The 15,008-nt window shown below is 53.5% G+C and overlaps 1 protein-coding gene across 5 annotated transcripts in view; it reads left to right on the top strand.

Moving 5' to 3' along the window:
* MYRF (myelin regulatory factor) overlaps positions 1-15,008 on the top strand; it is a 39,371-nt gene that overhangs the window by 6,919 nt on the left and 17,444 nt on the right. For all 5 annotated transcript variants that reach the window (XM_033062371.1, XM_033062370.1, XM_033062368.1 and 2 more), the window contains exons 2-4: positions 9,643-9,730; positions 10,451-10,777; positions 13,219-13,280. In XM_033062371.1, the coding sequence (XP_032918262.1) occupies positions 9,643-9,730; positions 10,451-10,777; positions 13,219-13,280 (477 nt within the window). The remainder of the gene's footprint in view (positions 1-9,642; positions 9,731-10,450; positions 10,778-13,218; positions 13,281-15,008) is intronic.

The raw sequence follows: 15,008 nt of genomic DNA, 5'->3' as shown, positions 1-15,008 counted from the left end.
GGACTTTGCACTCTCTGATAAGAATCCCGGGACACTGAATGTGCCTGAGGAATGATTAACCAGCGTGTGCCGTGCCAGAGGACAAGGGAGCAGCTGTGGCTGGAGACACAAACAGGAGCGGTCTCGTGGCTTTTGGGGCCAAGCCGGTGCTTTGTGGGTGTCCATCCCCTGCTCCAGCATCATTCAGGAGAAACAGCCCTCAGCATGGGCCATTCCAGAGGGATGGACAGACAGGGATGAGACAGTAGCAGAGAGCTAGGGGGGTGTCCTGCTGCTGTGGAGGTAAATGGGAGCTCTGAGATGCAGAGGGTGGATTGATCCCTGGAAGTGTCCAAGACCAGGCTGGACAGGGTTAGTGGAAGGTGTCCCTGCCCATGGCAGGGAATGGATCTTTGGTGAGCTTTAAGGACCCATCCAAGCCAAACTACTCCAGGATTCTATGACTGGACACCACACCTGGCTATCACTTGTATTTTCATGGATATATCCTTTTATTACAACAGACTGGCTTGCTTGGCATGCCCTTGCTTACCCTCCTTCTCCCCATTCCTCTTGGACAGCAGGACATGCAATCATGGAATTCTTTGGGTTGGAAGGGACATTAAAGACCATCCAGTTCCACCCTCATCCATGACATCTTCCCCCTGATCCTGTGGTGGTGGATGATGTGGCCAGCCCAGGATCCTGCGCTCCAGGCTGGCTTCCAGCAACACCTGGAGTGCATTTAAGGCACATTTGAAGGAAAAGCCTCCTTCCCGAGGGAAAATGTAACATGACACTCAGGGTCCACCACTTATCTCGCTGAACTTTGGCTGCTTTGGGGCTGTTACTCCAGACAGGGAGAGGAAGGGTGGGAAGAGTGGCCAGGCCTGGCTGCAAACAGACAGAATTCTTGTGGAATTCCCCGTCCACAAATGTTCCCAAGTGTGAACGCTTGTGTATTTCCCTGGTTTTTGGGGTAGTGGGGAGGAGAACTGGTCGGAAAAGCCAAGGTTGGAGTTTTAAACAGCCTCAGAGTGCTTGGATCCAGCCTGACTGTAAAAACCAGGCATTAAAGGAATTTTTGCTGGGATTGATTTCATTTTCCCTGATTTTTTTTTTTTCCATAGAGTCTTAGGTATCACCCCAACTTTGCTATGGAGTGGCAAATTGTTGTGGTTTTCCTACGCAAGTAGTTGGGTGGGGAGGAGACAGTGCAGAGGGCATGGGATGGGCATGGAACAGGATTTTTGGAAGACTCAGGTGGGATTTCCAAAGAACTGGAGGTTTCATTCATTGATTTATAGAATCCTGCAATGGTTTAGGTTGTAAGGGATCTTAAATCCCATCTTGTTCCGTGGGCAGGGACACCTTTCACTATCCCAGGTTGTTTCAAGTCCCATCCAACCTGGCCTTGAACGCTTCCAGGGGTTGGGGCATCCGCATCATTTATGGCTTTTACTCCTGAGTGCCAATTGCTCGAAATCCACATAAACGGGAAAGCAAACATCTTATCAGCCTCCTGGATCTTGGCTTATCTCCTGTGTTATGACAAGCCGGGGTTTATGGACATTGATTTGTGGAAGCACTCAAAAGGACGCTTTGACTTTATTGGGAATGAAACACCTGCTTAAGTAAAGGAAAACTTGGAAAACGGAGCCTTGTAAGGGCCATCAAACCTTTTTACAGTTGGCTGCTTGCTGATAATGCGGTCAGTGCTCCTCTCCTGCACAGACATGGAGTTTTCCCAGATGAGATCCCATCCATCCCAAAATCTGAGAAGTTATAGGCAGGTGGGAATCCTGCCTGTCCATGTCCCCTCTGTTCTGTCTTGCTTTAATTCAGTTTTTGGGAGGGGGTGTTGGAATGGAGAGGTTGATGTGTAGGGAAGGCCAAGCCTGGGTTGGATGGGGCTTGGAGTGACCTAGGTGTAAGTTGGAAAACCCTGCAGGATCATGAAGCTGAACCATTCCCTGTTCTCACGTTGTTAAGGTGTTTTTCCCTCATTGCTGGTTGTGCTGCAGCAGGGATTAGCTCCAGAGGCTTTTTCCCACTGCCACAGAGAGTTTATCCATGAGATTGAGGTCACCATCCCGGTTTTGCCAGGAGAAAAGGGCTTTGCCACCCTCTTCCTTTCTTGTATCCATATAATCCCTTGCAGAGGGGATGGAACAGAAACCAGGGACCAGGAATCTTGGGAGTTTCTTTCACCCCATGGAATCGTGCATCATTTCAGTTGGAAAATCCTCCTGGGATCATCCAGTCCAGCCATTCCCCTGGCACTACCAAGACCACCACTATCCCATGTCCCCAAGTGCCACATCCACACAGATTTTAAATCTCTCCAGGGATGGGAACTCCACCAGTGGAACCTGTTCCAGTGCTTTACAACGCTTTTCATGAAGGAATTTTCCCTAATATCCAACCTAAACCTTCCCTGGTGCAATCTGAGCCATTTTTGTCCTGTCCTGTGTTCCTTGGGAGCAGAGCCTAATCCCCACCTGGCTCCTGTCAGGGAGTTGTGGAGACCAAGAAAGTCCCCCTGGAATGTTCTTGACCCCAGTCCCTTCCTGGGGGTCTCTGCTAGGAAAAATCCTTGTGCTTGGTATTTAATTGGAGACAACTCATTCCCACCTTCCCAAGATACCTCCTGATCCTCTCCTCCCCATGGCACATCCTCAAGCAGCGTGCCAGGAACCTTCCCTCTGGATTTGGGCCTCTCCAGCCAGCCCAGTGCTTTGAAGTGATCCCGGGAACACCCAGGGAGCGCGTGGGATGGACGGGATCCAAGCAGCACGTTTGGTATCTTGGCTGTATTGTCTGGGAAGTGTTTGCTAAATCCCTGGTGCAGGAAATATGTTCCAGGATGGCTCAGAGTTGGTCAGAAAAGGCAAACAAGAGTTTTTTTAAAAATAAAAGAAACCTTGATTCACTGTGAAAAGTAGATGTGGGAATAGCCAGCATGGCAATAATCCCTAGGGAATTTTGGGGTTTCAATAATGAGTTCAATTGTGCAGAATCCTGGAATGGTTTGGTTTGGAAGGGACCTATGCAATTCCACCCCCTGCCATGGGATCACGGAGACAGAAATGACAGCCCTGGATCTGTTCCACTTTTATTGGTCGTGTTAGATCCTGGGAAAAGCGGGATCCTCCTTGGGTGCTTTGTGCCACCTGGCTGAGGAAGCTTTTGACACCCCTTGTGATTTTCTTGGGAGAGAGCTCTGGAGCAAACATCCCAGCTGTGTGAGCAGCAGGAAAACCCCGGTCACCCAACACTCCTCCCTGTGAAAGGTCCGTGGTGGTTGCACAAAACTTCAGATGGCCCTTCCCAAACTCTGGAAAAAATCCCATCTAGATAAATGGCTCTGCTTTTTCCTCCCAGCCTCCTCTGGAGATTGTCCAGCCTGGACAGACCTTGGTGCCTCCCAGTTGGAAGGGAGGGAATGATGTGTCCGATCTGGACACGGTGTTCCTGGCGATGCTTGGCTGCCTCTCTCCTGTATCCTGGTGCTGTTCCATTCTTCTTCTCCCTCCCTAAGGATTGTTTTGTGCTGGGGCAGTTTCCAGGAGAGGCAGCACCTCTCCAAATCCTGAGTTATCCCGAGTTCCATGTGTGTGGTGTGGATGTCTTAGAGTTGGGCTGATCATAGCTCATCCTGCATCTCCACATTCCCTAAGAGCCTTTCCAGAGCCACAGTGTTGCCCTGCAGCAAGGTCAGTGTCCAGGGACTGCATCCCTGGGTTCTTTCCTTGGAAGTAGAAGAGCAGCAGGATCACAGCTCAATCTGGATAAAACAAGGTGTCAGGTGAGGCACCTCAGCAGAAGGGATCCTCAGGAGCTTTTCCCCATCCCGGTTGTCCCCAAGGATGAGGCCCCGGCCTCGTGCAGCGGGAGCCGCCAGATGAAGTGGCCTCCTCTGGTCCTGTTGTCCCTGCTCCAACACCCTCATCCCGGGAAGGGAGATAAAGGCGTTGTCTCCAAACAAACAGGGCAATGTGCCCCCCTGGGCAGGCACCTTGGAGCCTCCCAAATGGAGCCGCTGTTCCTGCCCTCGGAGAGCATGAATGGACAAGCGCGGCATTGACGGCCGCGGGGACAGGGACAAACGCGCCTCTGTGTCCCTCTCACACCTTCCCCTCCTCCTCCTCGGCCCCCTTCTCCCAGGACAATGGCTCCATCCATGCCAAGGTTCACAGCTGGCAAGGGCGGGGGAAAGGCCAGGACAAGGGTGGGGAGCTGCCAGGAGAAAGGGATGCAGGAGGGAGAATGGCTCTGGTGAAGGGAGATGGGGGAAATTCCAGGAGAGAAGGTGCTCAGAGGAAGGGCTCAGGAAAGTTTGGGAGAGAGGATCATCCTTTCTGCCTCCTTATGCTGCAGAGCTTCCCAAGGAACATGCCCATGGTCTGTCATGGCACAGCAGGATAATTTCCTTTGGATCCTCTGGCGCTTCCTGTGCCTTGGGATGACTCCCACCAACACTTTGTCCTCTTGGGAATGGGGAATGGAGGGCGTTATCTCCTTATCCCTGAGTTTGGGGTGTTTCCCAGAGCTTTGTCCCACCTCATCCGAAGGTGCTTTTGCCAAATATATTAATGTGTGGATGTAAGCTAAAGAGTGTGGGATTATATAGGAGCAGAGAGAGCTCTCAGGGAACAGGGAGATGCTGTTGCCTCTGGACATTGGTTATTCAGGGAATCCTGGAATGGTTTGGGTTGGAAAGCACCTTAAGGATCATCCCATTCCAGCCCCCTGCCATGGGTTTGGTTGTACTTCCCTCCAGGCTAGTTCATTATTCCTAGTGTTTTGCCTCTGGAGCTGGCTCACTGTTACCCAGGTTGTTGCTCCTGAGTCTTCCTGGACTCCTTGGAAATGCTCTTTTCTCCCTAAGTCTGGGAGTTTGACTGAATCCCACTGTCCTGTTTCCCTGTCTCTGATCACTGCTTTCCCTGCATCCTGCCCTGTCTGGCATGGGATAGTTTCTAGAGGAATGCAGAGAGTTGGATTTGGCAGCAGGGATGTTGGCTGGGAGCTCACCAAGAATTCCCAGGAAAGAGGGGGTCAGGTATGGGTAGGCTGGGAACAATCCTGGCCCCGCCATGGAGAAGGTTGGGCAGGATGTGTTTGTTCCAAGCCTATATCCATTGCTCTGTTGATCAGTTAATTTTAATTCCAAGACAGCCCCAAATCCTTACTCCTCAGTTTGGTGTTTTCCTCGGGATCTTACCCCACAGATGTCATCCTTGGCTATGTTTTTGGTGTGGAATTAGTTGGAATTTGGACGTTTTTTGCTCTGGTAGGAGCAGGAGCTGCCCCTTTGCTTTGGAAGGACAGGGCTGTCCTTGGGGATGGGCTGGCTAGGGAATGTCCCCAGGATGGGACACAGGGGGTGGATGAACCTCAGCATTGCCTGGGACAGTCCCACCTTTTGTGATGGGAAGGGATGTGGACCATTTTGGATGTGTAGGGACAAAAGGTGTCCTGATCCAAGGGAAACTGCTCGAGGATGATATTCCTGGGGGAGCAAAGGATGGCAGTAATGGGATGAGGAGGGGCTGTGGTTCAGAGAAAAGGCCTGGGATCCCCAGAAATGCCTTGGAACAGCCGGGACTTCGCTCTGGGGTGGTCTTTGGGGAGCTGTGGGAGCGCTGGCTCCGTGTTCCAGTCCGGAGCCCCGTTTGGGGACTGGTTATCATCCCAGTCAGGTAATAAAGAGCATTAATTAAGCAGGAATGCTGGACCAGGATCCAGGGGGAGCCAGGGGCTCCTCCAGGGTCACCGGAGGGGACGGAAGCAGCCCAGGGATGGGCACATGGGGCAGTAGGGACACATCCCACTGTTCCTTAGGGAAGCAGCTGTGCCCAGGTGTGCATCCCGAATCTCTGGGTTTGCCGAGGTGGCAGGCATGGGGAGGATGCTATTCCCAACTGGAGCAGCCTCTCCCAGCGTGGCAGAGCCGTCCAGGATGGAAGGAGCTGCGAAGCCGCGCGCTGGCCCCGCGGCTCCCCGGGCTTAGGCGGTGTTTGGTTTGTTTGCCATGGCCCGGATTCCTGGTGCTCGCGGCCAGGCCGGCAGCCAATCCCCCCGGGCCGAAGGATAAACACGGCAGGAGGGAGAAGGGGGTGAGGAGCGGCGGGGGCCCCGGGAATGTGCCGATGCTGCAGCCTGGCTTGAGGATTGCACAACTGAGCCCCAGCGCACGGACACGGGGATGAGCCCAGGGATGTTCCAGGGATGTTCCAGGGCTCTGGCACTGCTGTGGCATCCTGGTGGAGCCTCCTGCCGTGTGAGGAATCCATCCTCGCATCCATGTGTCCCACTGCTGCTCCAGCACGTGCTGGAGGACCATTGGGAGAGGGACCACATGGAACCAGAAGCTCCTGGGCTCTCCTCATCCTATTCCACTCTGCACCAGTTTGGATATTTTATCACCTCCCAGGTTGTTCCCTGCCTCAGTTTTCCCTGAAAATTCTCTGGTACGCGGCTCCAATGGCACTGGGAAGCTCTGGGCTTGGCACAGCCTCTTCTCCTCCTCCTCCTTCCCCTCCCCAGTGTCCCCCCACCCCTGGCTGATGTTCCCCAGCCCCTGCGGAGCGCTGACCTCGTTGTCATCTCCAGCTTCCCACATCTGGTTCGTGTTAGCGCATCCCGGGATGAAGTTCTCCAGCTCTCTCCCTTCCTCCCACCCCCAGGTGACCCAGGCAGGATTAGGGGTGATTTGAAGACAGGCAACAGAGTAGAAATTGAAGAGGGAGGGGAGGCTGTTATAAATAGAAATTCCATAAACTTCTCAGCCTATCACTCCAGGAAAATTCCGGGTTAAATCCCTCAGACCTGTAAATATGACAGTTCACAAAGGATAACTCCGTTAACTCTTTCCAAGCCCTATGGCCCCTTGCCCATATCTGGAGCACCCAAAACTGGAATAAGGAGCTGGGAAGGTGCCATGAGGAGGGATGAGCTGCTGGGAGCAGGGCAGGGAGGAGGCGGCGGGGTGGGAAGCACCACCTTTGGGATGTGGAGCGTGTTTGGAGGTTTGGGGAAGGCAGAGAAAACCAGTCCAAACATTGGGATTCCTGACATTCTCACACGTCCGGGGGCCTCAGCCCGCCTGGCTCCGCTCACGAGGAAGGTGCTGAGGGTTTTAACTTCTTGTTCTTCAGGCAGAGGTTGGGGATTTTTGGGATCGCCACGGCTCTTTTCCCAGAGAAGGGTTGGGAAGTGGAGCGGTGACATGGTGGAAATCAGCGTGGCAATGCCAGGGACAGGAGGAGGATGGGATGTAGGGACCTGGCAGGTTTGGGATGGATGAGCTGAGTGCTTCCCTGGGCTCCTCCATCTTTCTTTGCTGGGATGAGATGCGGGAGCCTGCCCCGTGCAGAGCCATGTGGGTGTTGAGCTTCCCTCCTCGGTGGCTTCCCACTAATCCCCACTTGGGAGGGGGAGGGAATGTCAGTGCCGATGGGATCTCGTGACTATGGAGCAGCATTAGCTTTTAATTAATCACCTAAGCTGCCTTTGGTAAGAGCCTGGCTGCATGGAAGCTCTGGGTGGTGGGACATTCCTTGTCCCTACCCTGATACCCCTGGATTTGTGCAAATCCCACTGTCCTGGAGCAGAGGAAGGTCCTTGGTTTCTGGTGGGAGCCACATCTCCCCTCCAGCCCTGACGCACCTCTCACGTCACCGGGCTTATCTCGCCCTCCTCAAGGTGACTTCAGGGAAGCAGAGGAATCCTGGAATGGTTTGAGTTGGAAGGAGTGTAAAGCTCATCCAGTTCCACCCTCTTGCCATGGGCAGGGACACCTTCCACTATCCCAGGTTGCTCCAAGCCCCATCCAGCCTGGTCTGGAACACTTCCAGGGATGGGGCAGCCACAGTTTCTCTGGGCACCCTGTGCCAGGGCCTCAGCACCCTCAGAAAACTGGAAAGTGCAGCATCCTACTTTCTATAGAGGGCTTCTCATCCTTCCTGGAGGATTCCTGGGCTCCTTTTCCGCCACGGAGGAGCTCCTGGAGTTCGGAGGTGCAAGAGAAACCTGCTGGGCTTGGACTTTTCTTGGACAGGCTGAGTCACAAAAATTGGCCAAGGACCCTTTTTACCACTTTGATTGTGGATCCCAATGCCGAAACTTGGGATGAAGACAAGCATTCCCATGGCCTTTGGGGTGGGTGTTTGCCAAAGGCATCCTGTGGTTTATAGCCCAGGGGTTTTTTTGGCTGAGAGGGAGGCAACAGAGCCTGGAGTGGATTCCCACCCTCCGGGAGTGGGAAGGTTTTGGGGATGGCAGGAGGTTTTGGGGATGTTACGGGATCACAGTGAGGGCTTGAAGAGATGTGTTTGTGGTGAATGGTTGGGAGCAGGCTGTGGCAGAGATCCTTAGGGATGAGTGAGGGAGGCATGGATGGCCATCAGTGAGCTCCCATAACTCTGAGGACAAGAGGGTGGAGCTACCGCATCCCAGGAACTTCGGGACAGGATGTGGCTGTCACAGTGGAGGGACAGAAGCCACCCCTGTGCTCCCCTGGGATCTGCAGCTCCATGCTGCAGCTCCACAGCTGGACATCCCAGAGGCTCTGCCTGCTCCATCCTCTCTTCACCTGAGTACTCACCTGGAAGCATCACTGTGTGTCCCTGCTCCAGATGGATCCCGTGTCACGTGGAAGAACATCCTCACCCTGTCTCCCAGGTCCCTGGGCTCTGCCACGGAGATGTCCCAAAAACAAACAGTTATTCAGGACTTCCCCCGCCTCCAGCCAAGGTTTCTAAGGCAGAGATCCCTGTGTATCCACACACACCCTGTCCTCTTGGCAGAATTCCTAGCTGGATTTATTTCTGCCGATTTGCCTGTCTTGGTATGAAAGGGATTTGCAGAGGGAGAGCTGCAATTGGCCGGGGTGGGCTGGAGCCCCCCGGGCCGGCCTTTGCGGATCAGCGAGTGACCTTTCCCGGGAACCTGGGGGATCCAGGGGGTCAGGGGCTTCTCCTGGGCTTTCACGTGGGGTCTTTCAGGATGGTCTTTCACTGACTTCCTTATCAGAGCGGGGGGAGTTGGATCTTCTCTTCCACTTTCTTGGCAGTGCCTTTGGCACCGCGGGCTGGCTCCGGCCCTGGCGGCCTCCGGACTCCCACTTGGGAGAGACAGATAAAGGAAGGATTTTCTGTCAACAAAACCCTGCCCAGCTTCCCTGGAACAGGGCAGGGAAGGGAGGAGGAGCCCTCCAGAGAAAGGACAGGGAAATCCACTGCCTGCCCATGGAGCAGAGGAGAGGGAGGAAGGTTGGGAGCTTCATCCAGAGTTGTAGTGGAGAAATTCCAGTGTGTTCTGCAAAGGGTCCAAAGGGAATCTTAAAATGTCCTCAGTTGGAAGGGATCCCAAAGGATCTGGTCCCCACCATGTGTCTGTGTCCCCACCCTGCCCTGTATCCTGGGATAAGGCTTTGCACTGGGATGCCGTGGGTATGGACAATCCCCAGGGATCTGCTGATCTAGTGAGTCATCCCTGTCCATGGCAGGGGGTTGGAATGAGATGATCTTTAAGGTCTCTTCCAGCCCATTCCATGATTCTCAGATCAGTTCCTTGACTGCACAAGGGTCTGGTGGTGTTTCCAAGCCCTTTCCTGTCCTTCTCCCGGCTCATGCTTCCACCTCCTCTCCCCTCCAGGCCACGACATTAATGGAGCTCTGGAACCATCCAACATCGACACCAGCATCCTGGAAGAGTACATCAGCAAGGAGGACTCTCCGGAGATGTAAGTGCTTCCCTTGTTCTGCAGCAGGAACAGTGTTCCTTGTGATTTTCCATGGAGAGATCACAGAATCCTGGAATGGTTTGGGTGGGAAGGAACTTTAAAGCTTATCCAGTTCCACCCCTGCCATGTGCAGGACACCTTCCACTATCCCAGGTTGCTCCAAGCCCTGCCCAACCTGTCCTGGAATACATTCAGAGATGGGGCAGCCACAGCTTCTCTGGAAAGCTGTTGAGCAATTTCCAGCCGTAAAATTTGAGGGAACCATTTAGGAACCACCTCTACCCCTCCAGAGTCTTCCTGGATTGCTCTTTGATCCTTTATCATTCCCAGCCCTTTCTCCTGTCACTTCCTGGCTTCTTACCTTCAAGTTTTCCCAGTCATTTTTGCTCCCTCTCTTTATTTCCCCAAGGGCACTGTAAATATTTTTTCTTAATCTGAGCACTGGGAGCTCAGATTAAATCCCCAGGATTACATGAGTGTGGAGAAGGGAAGGATGTCCCTTCTTTGGAAGGGAGTAGACCTGGAGAGCACCAAGGGAATCTGAAAGCAGGGAGGGAGTGGGATCTTTGGCATAGCTGGTCTGTAAAGCTGGAGCATGGCTGGCTGCACATTCCTTGAGGTTGCTGTCCTGGGCACTTCAAAACTTCCTGGGCGGATTTTGGACTGTTCCATCAGTCCCACTGACCCGTTCCTCTGATGTTGTCCCGTTTTCTCCCTCAGCTGCTTCCCTGAGATCCCAGCTCCCACCAGCTACACACACCCCCAGCCCTCCAGCTCCGCCAGCATCCCCGCACCTCCCGCCAGCTCCATCAGCAGCGTGAGCAATCCCTCTCCCAGCACTCCTCTCCACCTCCCTCCTGCCAGCAGCCAGCTCCCCATCCGGCATGGGCCGCTCCTGGCCAATCCCTGCGGAGCCGCCTACGGAGCTCACCTCAACTGCAACAACAACAACGGCATGGTGGTGCCCAAGGGCTTCCTGGGTGGCCACTGCCTGAACAACGTGGTCCCTCCAATCAAATCAGAGCCCAAGGCCTCCTATGCACCTGGGTAAGTGGGAATGGGATGGAATGGGATGGCGGGATACGGGTGGGTGCTGGGATGGAGGCTCCTGCAGGCTCCAGGAGGGCCCCACAGAGCTGTGACTGGTGGCAGCGTCACTCTGTGTGAGTCCTTGGTTTTCGACAAGTGGAGCTTCCCAGAAGGTTTGTTGGGAACGTCCCCTATGCCATCGTAGAGTACTGGATACCTCTGCTGGACATGTACGGGTGGGAGAACGTTGGAGTGTTTTTTAAGGAGGAAGAGACACAGAATAAACTGGAACGAGGCAAAATCCAGTCTCTGGGATGGAATTCAGTCTCCAGGATGTTGCCATGACCATCCCAGAGGATAGCTCACTACACTGGGCAGGGAGATGTTCTTCTCATGGCCTGATGTTGTAGAGGCTCTGCTCCAGAGAAGGAGAAGATGGATCTGAACTGGATGTGTCCTTTTCAACAAGCTCCAAGGAAGAGGAAAGGTGGGTTTTAGGATTGCTGATGAACCCAACTGGAGAGTTATTCCCAAGAGGAGAAAGGATGTGGTTCCTGCTCTCTGGGATGGAAGGAGGAGAATAGAAACATCCCAAGATGCTGTGCTGTGCTCCAACCTGGATCTTCAGGCGGTGGTTGCCCTGGACAGCCTTCTCCCATGGGATTATGGATGCAAGGACAGTGAGGCCAGGATGGCTCCAGGACTGGCTCTTCTCCCTCTGCCTTGTGCCCTCTAGTGTTGCCAGCAAGCACAACCTGGGGATTCCCAAAATTGGGAACACTCAGCCAATGACTTTCACCCTTTGGATGAACTTGGAAAGACATCCCAGAAATCAAAAGCATTGAGTGATGCCTTATGTCCTTTTCTTCTGGGTGCATCTGGAATTCTGCAGGATGTCATGAGTTAAGGATCACACCTTGCTGTCAGAGGTGGAGACCTCGTTTGGATGTAGCTGAGCTGGATCAGCTTTGATGGCAGCATTCCCTCAGCATCCCAGAATCTTCTCCTTTGTGCCAGGCTTTTTCCAGTGGAGAATCAAGGAATATCCTGGGAAGGACACACAAGGATAATAAAATCCACTTCCTGGCCCAAGCGTCCCATCATGTGCTCAGGGGCAACGTGGTGGATACCAACAAACCTTTCCCTCCCTCCCATCCACACTACCTCCCTGTGGGAATTCCTCAGTGTCCACCTTTTCTAGCCTCCTGGATTCCTTGAATTGTGCTGTTCCCTTTGGTTACTGGCCAAAACTTGGCTTGCTGGTGCATAAATCCTGATAAATCCATAGGAAATACAGTATGAACTCGGATCCCGCATGGCAAGGAGCCTGGAAGTAAGGCTGGGATTAGATGCTCCAGCCAGGCATAGGAAGGGAATGATGGAAAGGTGCTCCAAGGGAAGGTGAAGGATGAAGGAAGTATGGCAAGAGGTTTTTTGGGATCACCCTACCTCATACCTCTCCAGCCCCTGCTGTGTGCAACTTCCCATGGAGAATCCAATTAATGAGCCTTGGGCTTCTCTGGTCCAGGAAGATCCTGTATCCTGGTTCCCAGCTGGAATTGTGGGTACAGTCAGGAGGAGCGTTGGAGCAGTGTGTCCTGTGCTTTTCCTCCTCAGTTCATTTCCTTTTTGGCTGGCTTTCATCCAGGAAGCACTGGGATTTGTCTGGGATTATTTCATACCCGTAAAGCTGATGGTGTAGGATGGGTGAATGGAAAATAATTCCTGTAGAAAATGGGAATGTGCCATGGTCTCCCTGCCTATCCCTGCTGTGCCATCACACAGGACTCTATCCTGCAGTCCCTAGCCATGGATGTGCTGGAAAAGGCAACTGGGAGCTCCCACTTTTTTTTTTTTTTTTTAATTGTGTTTCACAGTCAGGGCCAAATCCTGCTCCTGGTGGTGTTGGAATAAATCCAGGGGGATACAGTGGGAGCTATGGTGGTGCTCAGGTTTGTACAGACAAAATCTACCCCATGGACTTCTCAGGTCTTCCAGAGCCTCCCATTTCATAGAATCATGGAATTGTTTGGATGGGAAGGCGCCATAAAGCCCGTCCTACCATGGGCAGAGACACCTCCCACTATCCCAAGTTGCTCCAAGCCTTTTCCAGCCTGGCCTGGAACGGCTTCTCAGGATGGGGAGAGAGCTCTGTGCATTCCATTTGATCACTGACATTTCCATGGGAAGCACACCTTTCCAAAATTTCTGTTTGGTTTCTTTTCCCTGGAATTCTCACTGTCAGCTCAACCAAACGTCCCTATTCCCGAGCTCCAGTGGAAACAGTGACAGTGATGGCAATCCCAGCTGGACACACTCTGGGTGTCCAGGATTTGGTCCAGGTGCACTTGGGATTCCCTGCCAGACCCTGGAGGGTGCTTGCATCCACCTGGACCTCTTGGTTGTGCTGGAAACTGCATTTAAATTACTTTCCCTTTTCTTTTCCCATTGCTCCGCAGCACTTTGCCGGACTCTCCCCCGGATTCCGGATCAGAAGCCTACTCCCCTCAGCAGGTGAACGGTAAGTGCTTCAAAAAAGGAGAAGGCGGGGGGGAAAAAAATCCTAATCCAAGCCCCAAATCCAGCATCCACCCCCTCTTTATTCCGTGGAAGTGGTTGGCTCTGCAATCTTTATCAGCCGGGAGAAAACAGGCGGCTGCACTACGTGGGGAGATTATCAGTTAGTAAATATCCCTCGGCTTTCGCCCATTGTTCCGCTCCCAGCTTTGGAAAAGGGGAGAGGGACCGGCACAGAAGGCGAGCTGGGAATCCACGGCCACGGAATCCGTGGTGGGAATGAGAATCCACGGAGGCTGAATCCGTGGTGGGAGTCGGTGGGCGCGGGGAGATCGTGGCGGGTGGGATGTGGAGCCCGGCATCCCCCTTGTCCTGCCCTCTGCCTCGGGAGCACGGAGCGGGAGCGCGTTCCTGACATGGAACCTGCCTCTAGGAAGCAGCCATGAACCCGCCATTCTCCAGTAAGTTCCTTCCCACCTTTTCCCTCCCCTCCAGATGATCCCGAGGATCTTCCGCTCCCACTGGAATGGCACAGGGAGCTGGGACCCCTCCAGGGCACTCCTGGCTTCCCCCAGGAAAGCCACCGAGGGCTGTTTGGTCCCTCTGGTGACCTTCACTGTTCTTCCATGGAAAAACTCCTTGGGAAGGAAGGCGGGAAGGTTGTGCTGGTCTCCCTTCCCCCTCGGCAGGAGCACCCTCTTCCCCAGGCTCCAGCCCAGTCCCCACCGGGAGCAGCGCCTGCTCCTTTTTTTTTTCCCTTTTTTTTTTTTTTTTTTTTGATGGAAGAGGTCAAGAGTTCTGTTTATCTTGCTAAAAAAAATCCCTGGAATTCCTCCTGGCCCTTCCTTAAATATAACAAAGAGGCCGGGTTGCTCACCATGGGGAGAGCGGCTCTGGAGTGCTTGGAGCTCAGTTGGGAAGGAGAGGAGGCTCCGGAGGGCACCCACAAAGCTGGGTTGGCATTCCTGGTCATGATTTTTCCTGGATTTGGGAATGCCTTGGGGCAAGCACATCGCTTGCCTATCTGTCCTTGCCTGGGCTGTCCCTGAGGCAGTTCCCAAAGGAAGGCTGGCCTGGGATTGAGCCTGGAAGGAGGAATCCAGTTCCATGTGCATGGAAAAGGCAGTGGGAGGTCCCAGTGGGAAGAAGAAAACCTTGGAAAGGGAGCAGGATGAGTGGAAGCAGTCCTGCCCTGGCTGCCTTCAGCAGGAGGACCCAGCACAAACACATTCCAGTTTTCCAGACCTTCTGACGGGAGGAGTTTTCCCATTCCTGGTCAAGCGCCTTGGCCTCGTTACTCAGCCCTTGCCTGGGTGTTCTGAGGCCAAAGTCCATCCAGCTCAGCCTGGAAAGATCCAACAGATCCTTCCCTGCCTTCCCTCTCCGTGTTCCCAGAGGCTATGCCTGGCTTGATTGCCAGTCCCTGGATGCATTTTCTAAACTGTTTTCCACATTGGAGCATGAAGGAGCTTTGTCTTGCACTTAAAACAAAGTCACTATCTCTTCCTACCCTGTGGTTTCTTCACATCCCAGGAGCGAGTCCCTCATTCCTGCCAGGATTGCAGTGTGTGGGGACACCTAAAGGCACAGGTTGATGAAAATATCAGGGTAGGGCTGGAAAAACAGATGGGCTTTGTCCTGGTGAAGAAAAAGGAGGCTGGAGAGGGACTTTGGACAAGGGCTTGGAATGCCAGGACAAGGGGGGATGGTTTTCTACTGCCAGAGGAACATT

The sequence above is a fragment of the Catharus ustulatus genome, chromosome 6 (genome assembly GCF_009819885.2).
Source record: "Catharus ustulatus isolate bCatUst1 chromosome 6, bCatUst1.pri.v2, whole genome shotgun sequence".
In the NCBI taxonomy this organism is placed as follows: Eukaryota; Metazoa; Chordata; class Aves; order Passeriformes; family Turdidae; genus Catharus; species Catharus ustulatus.
Note: the sequence above shows the minus strand (reverse complement) of the source record. Positions and strands in the feature narration are given on the sequence as shown.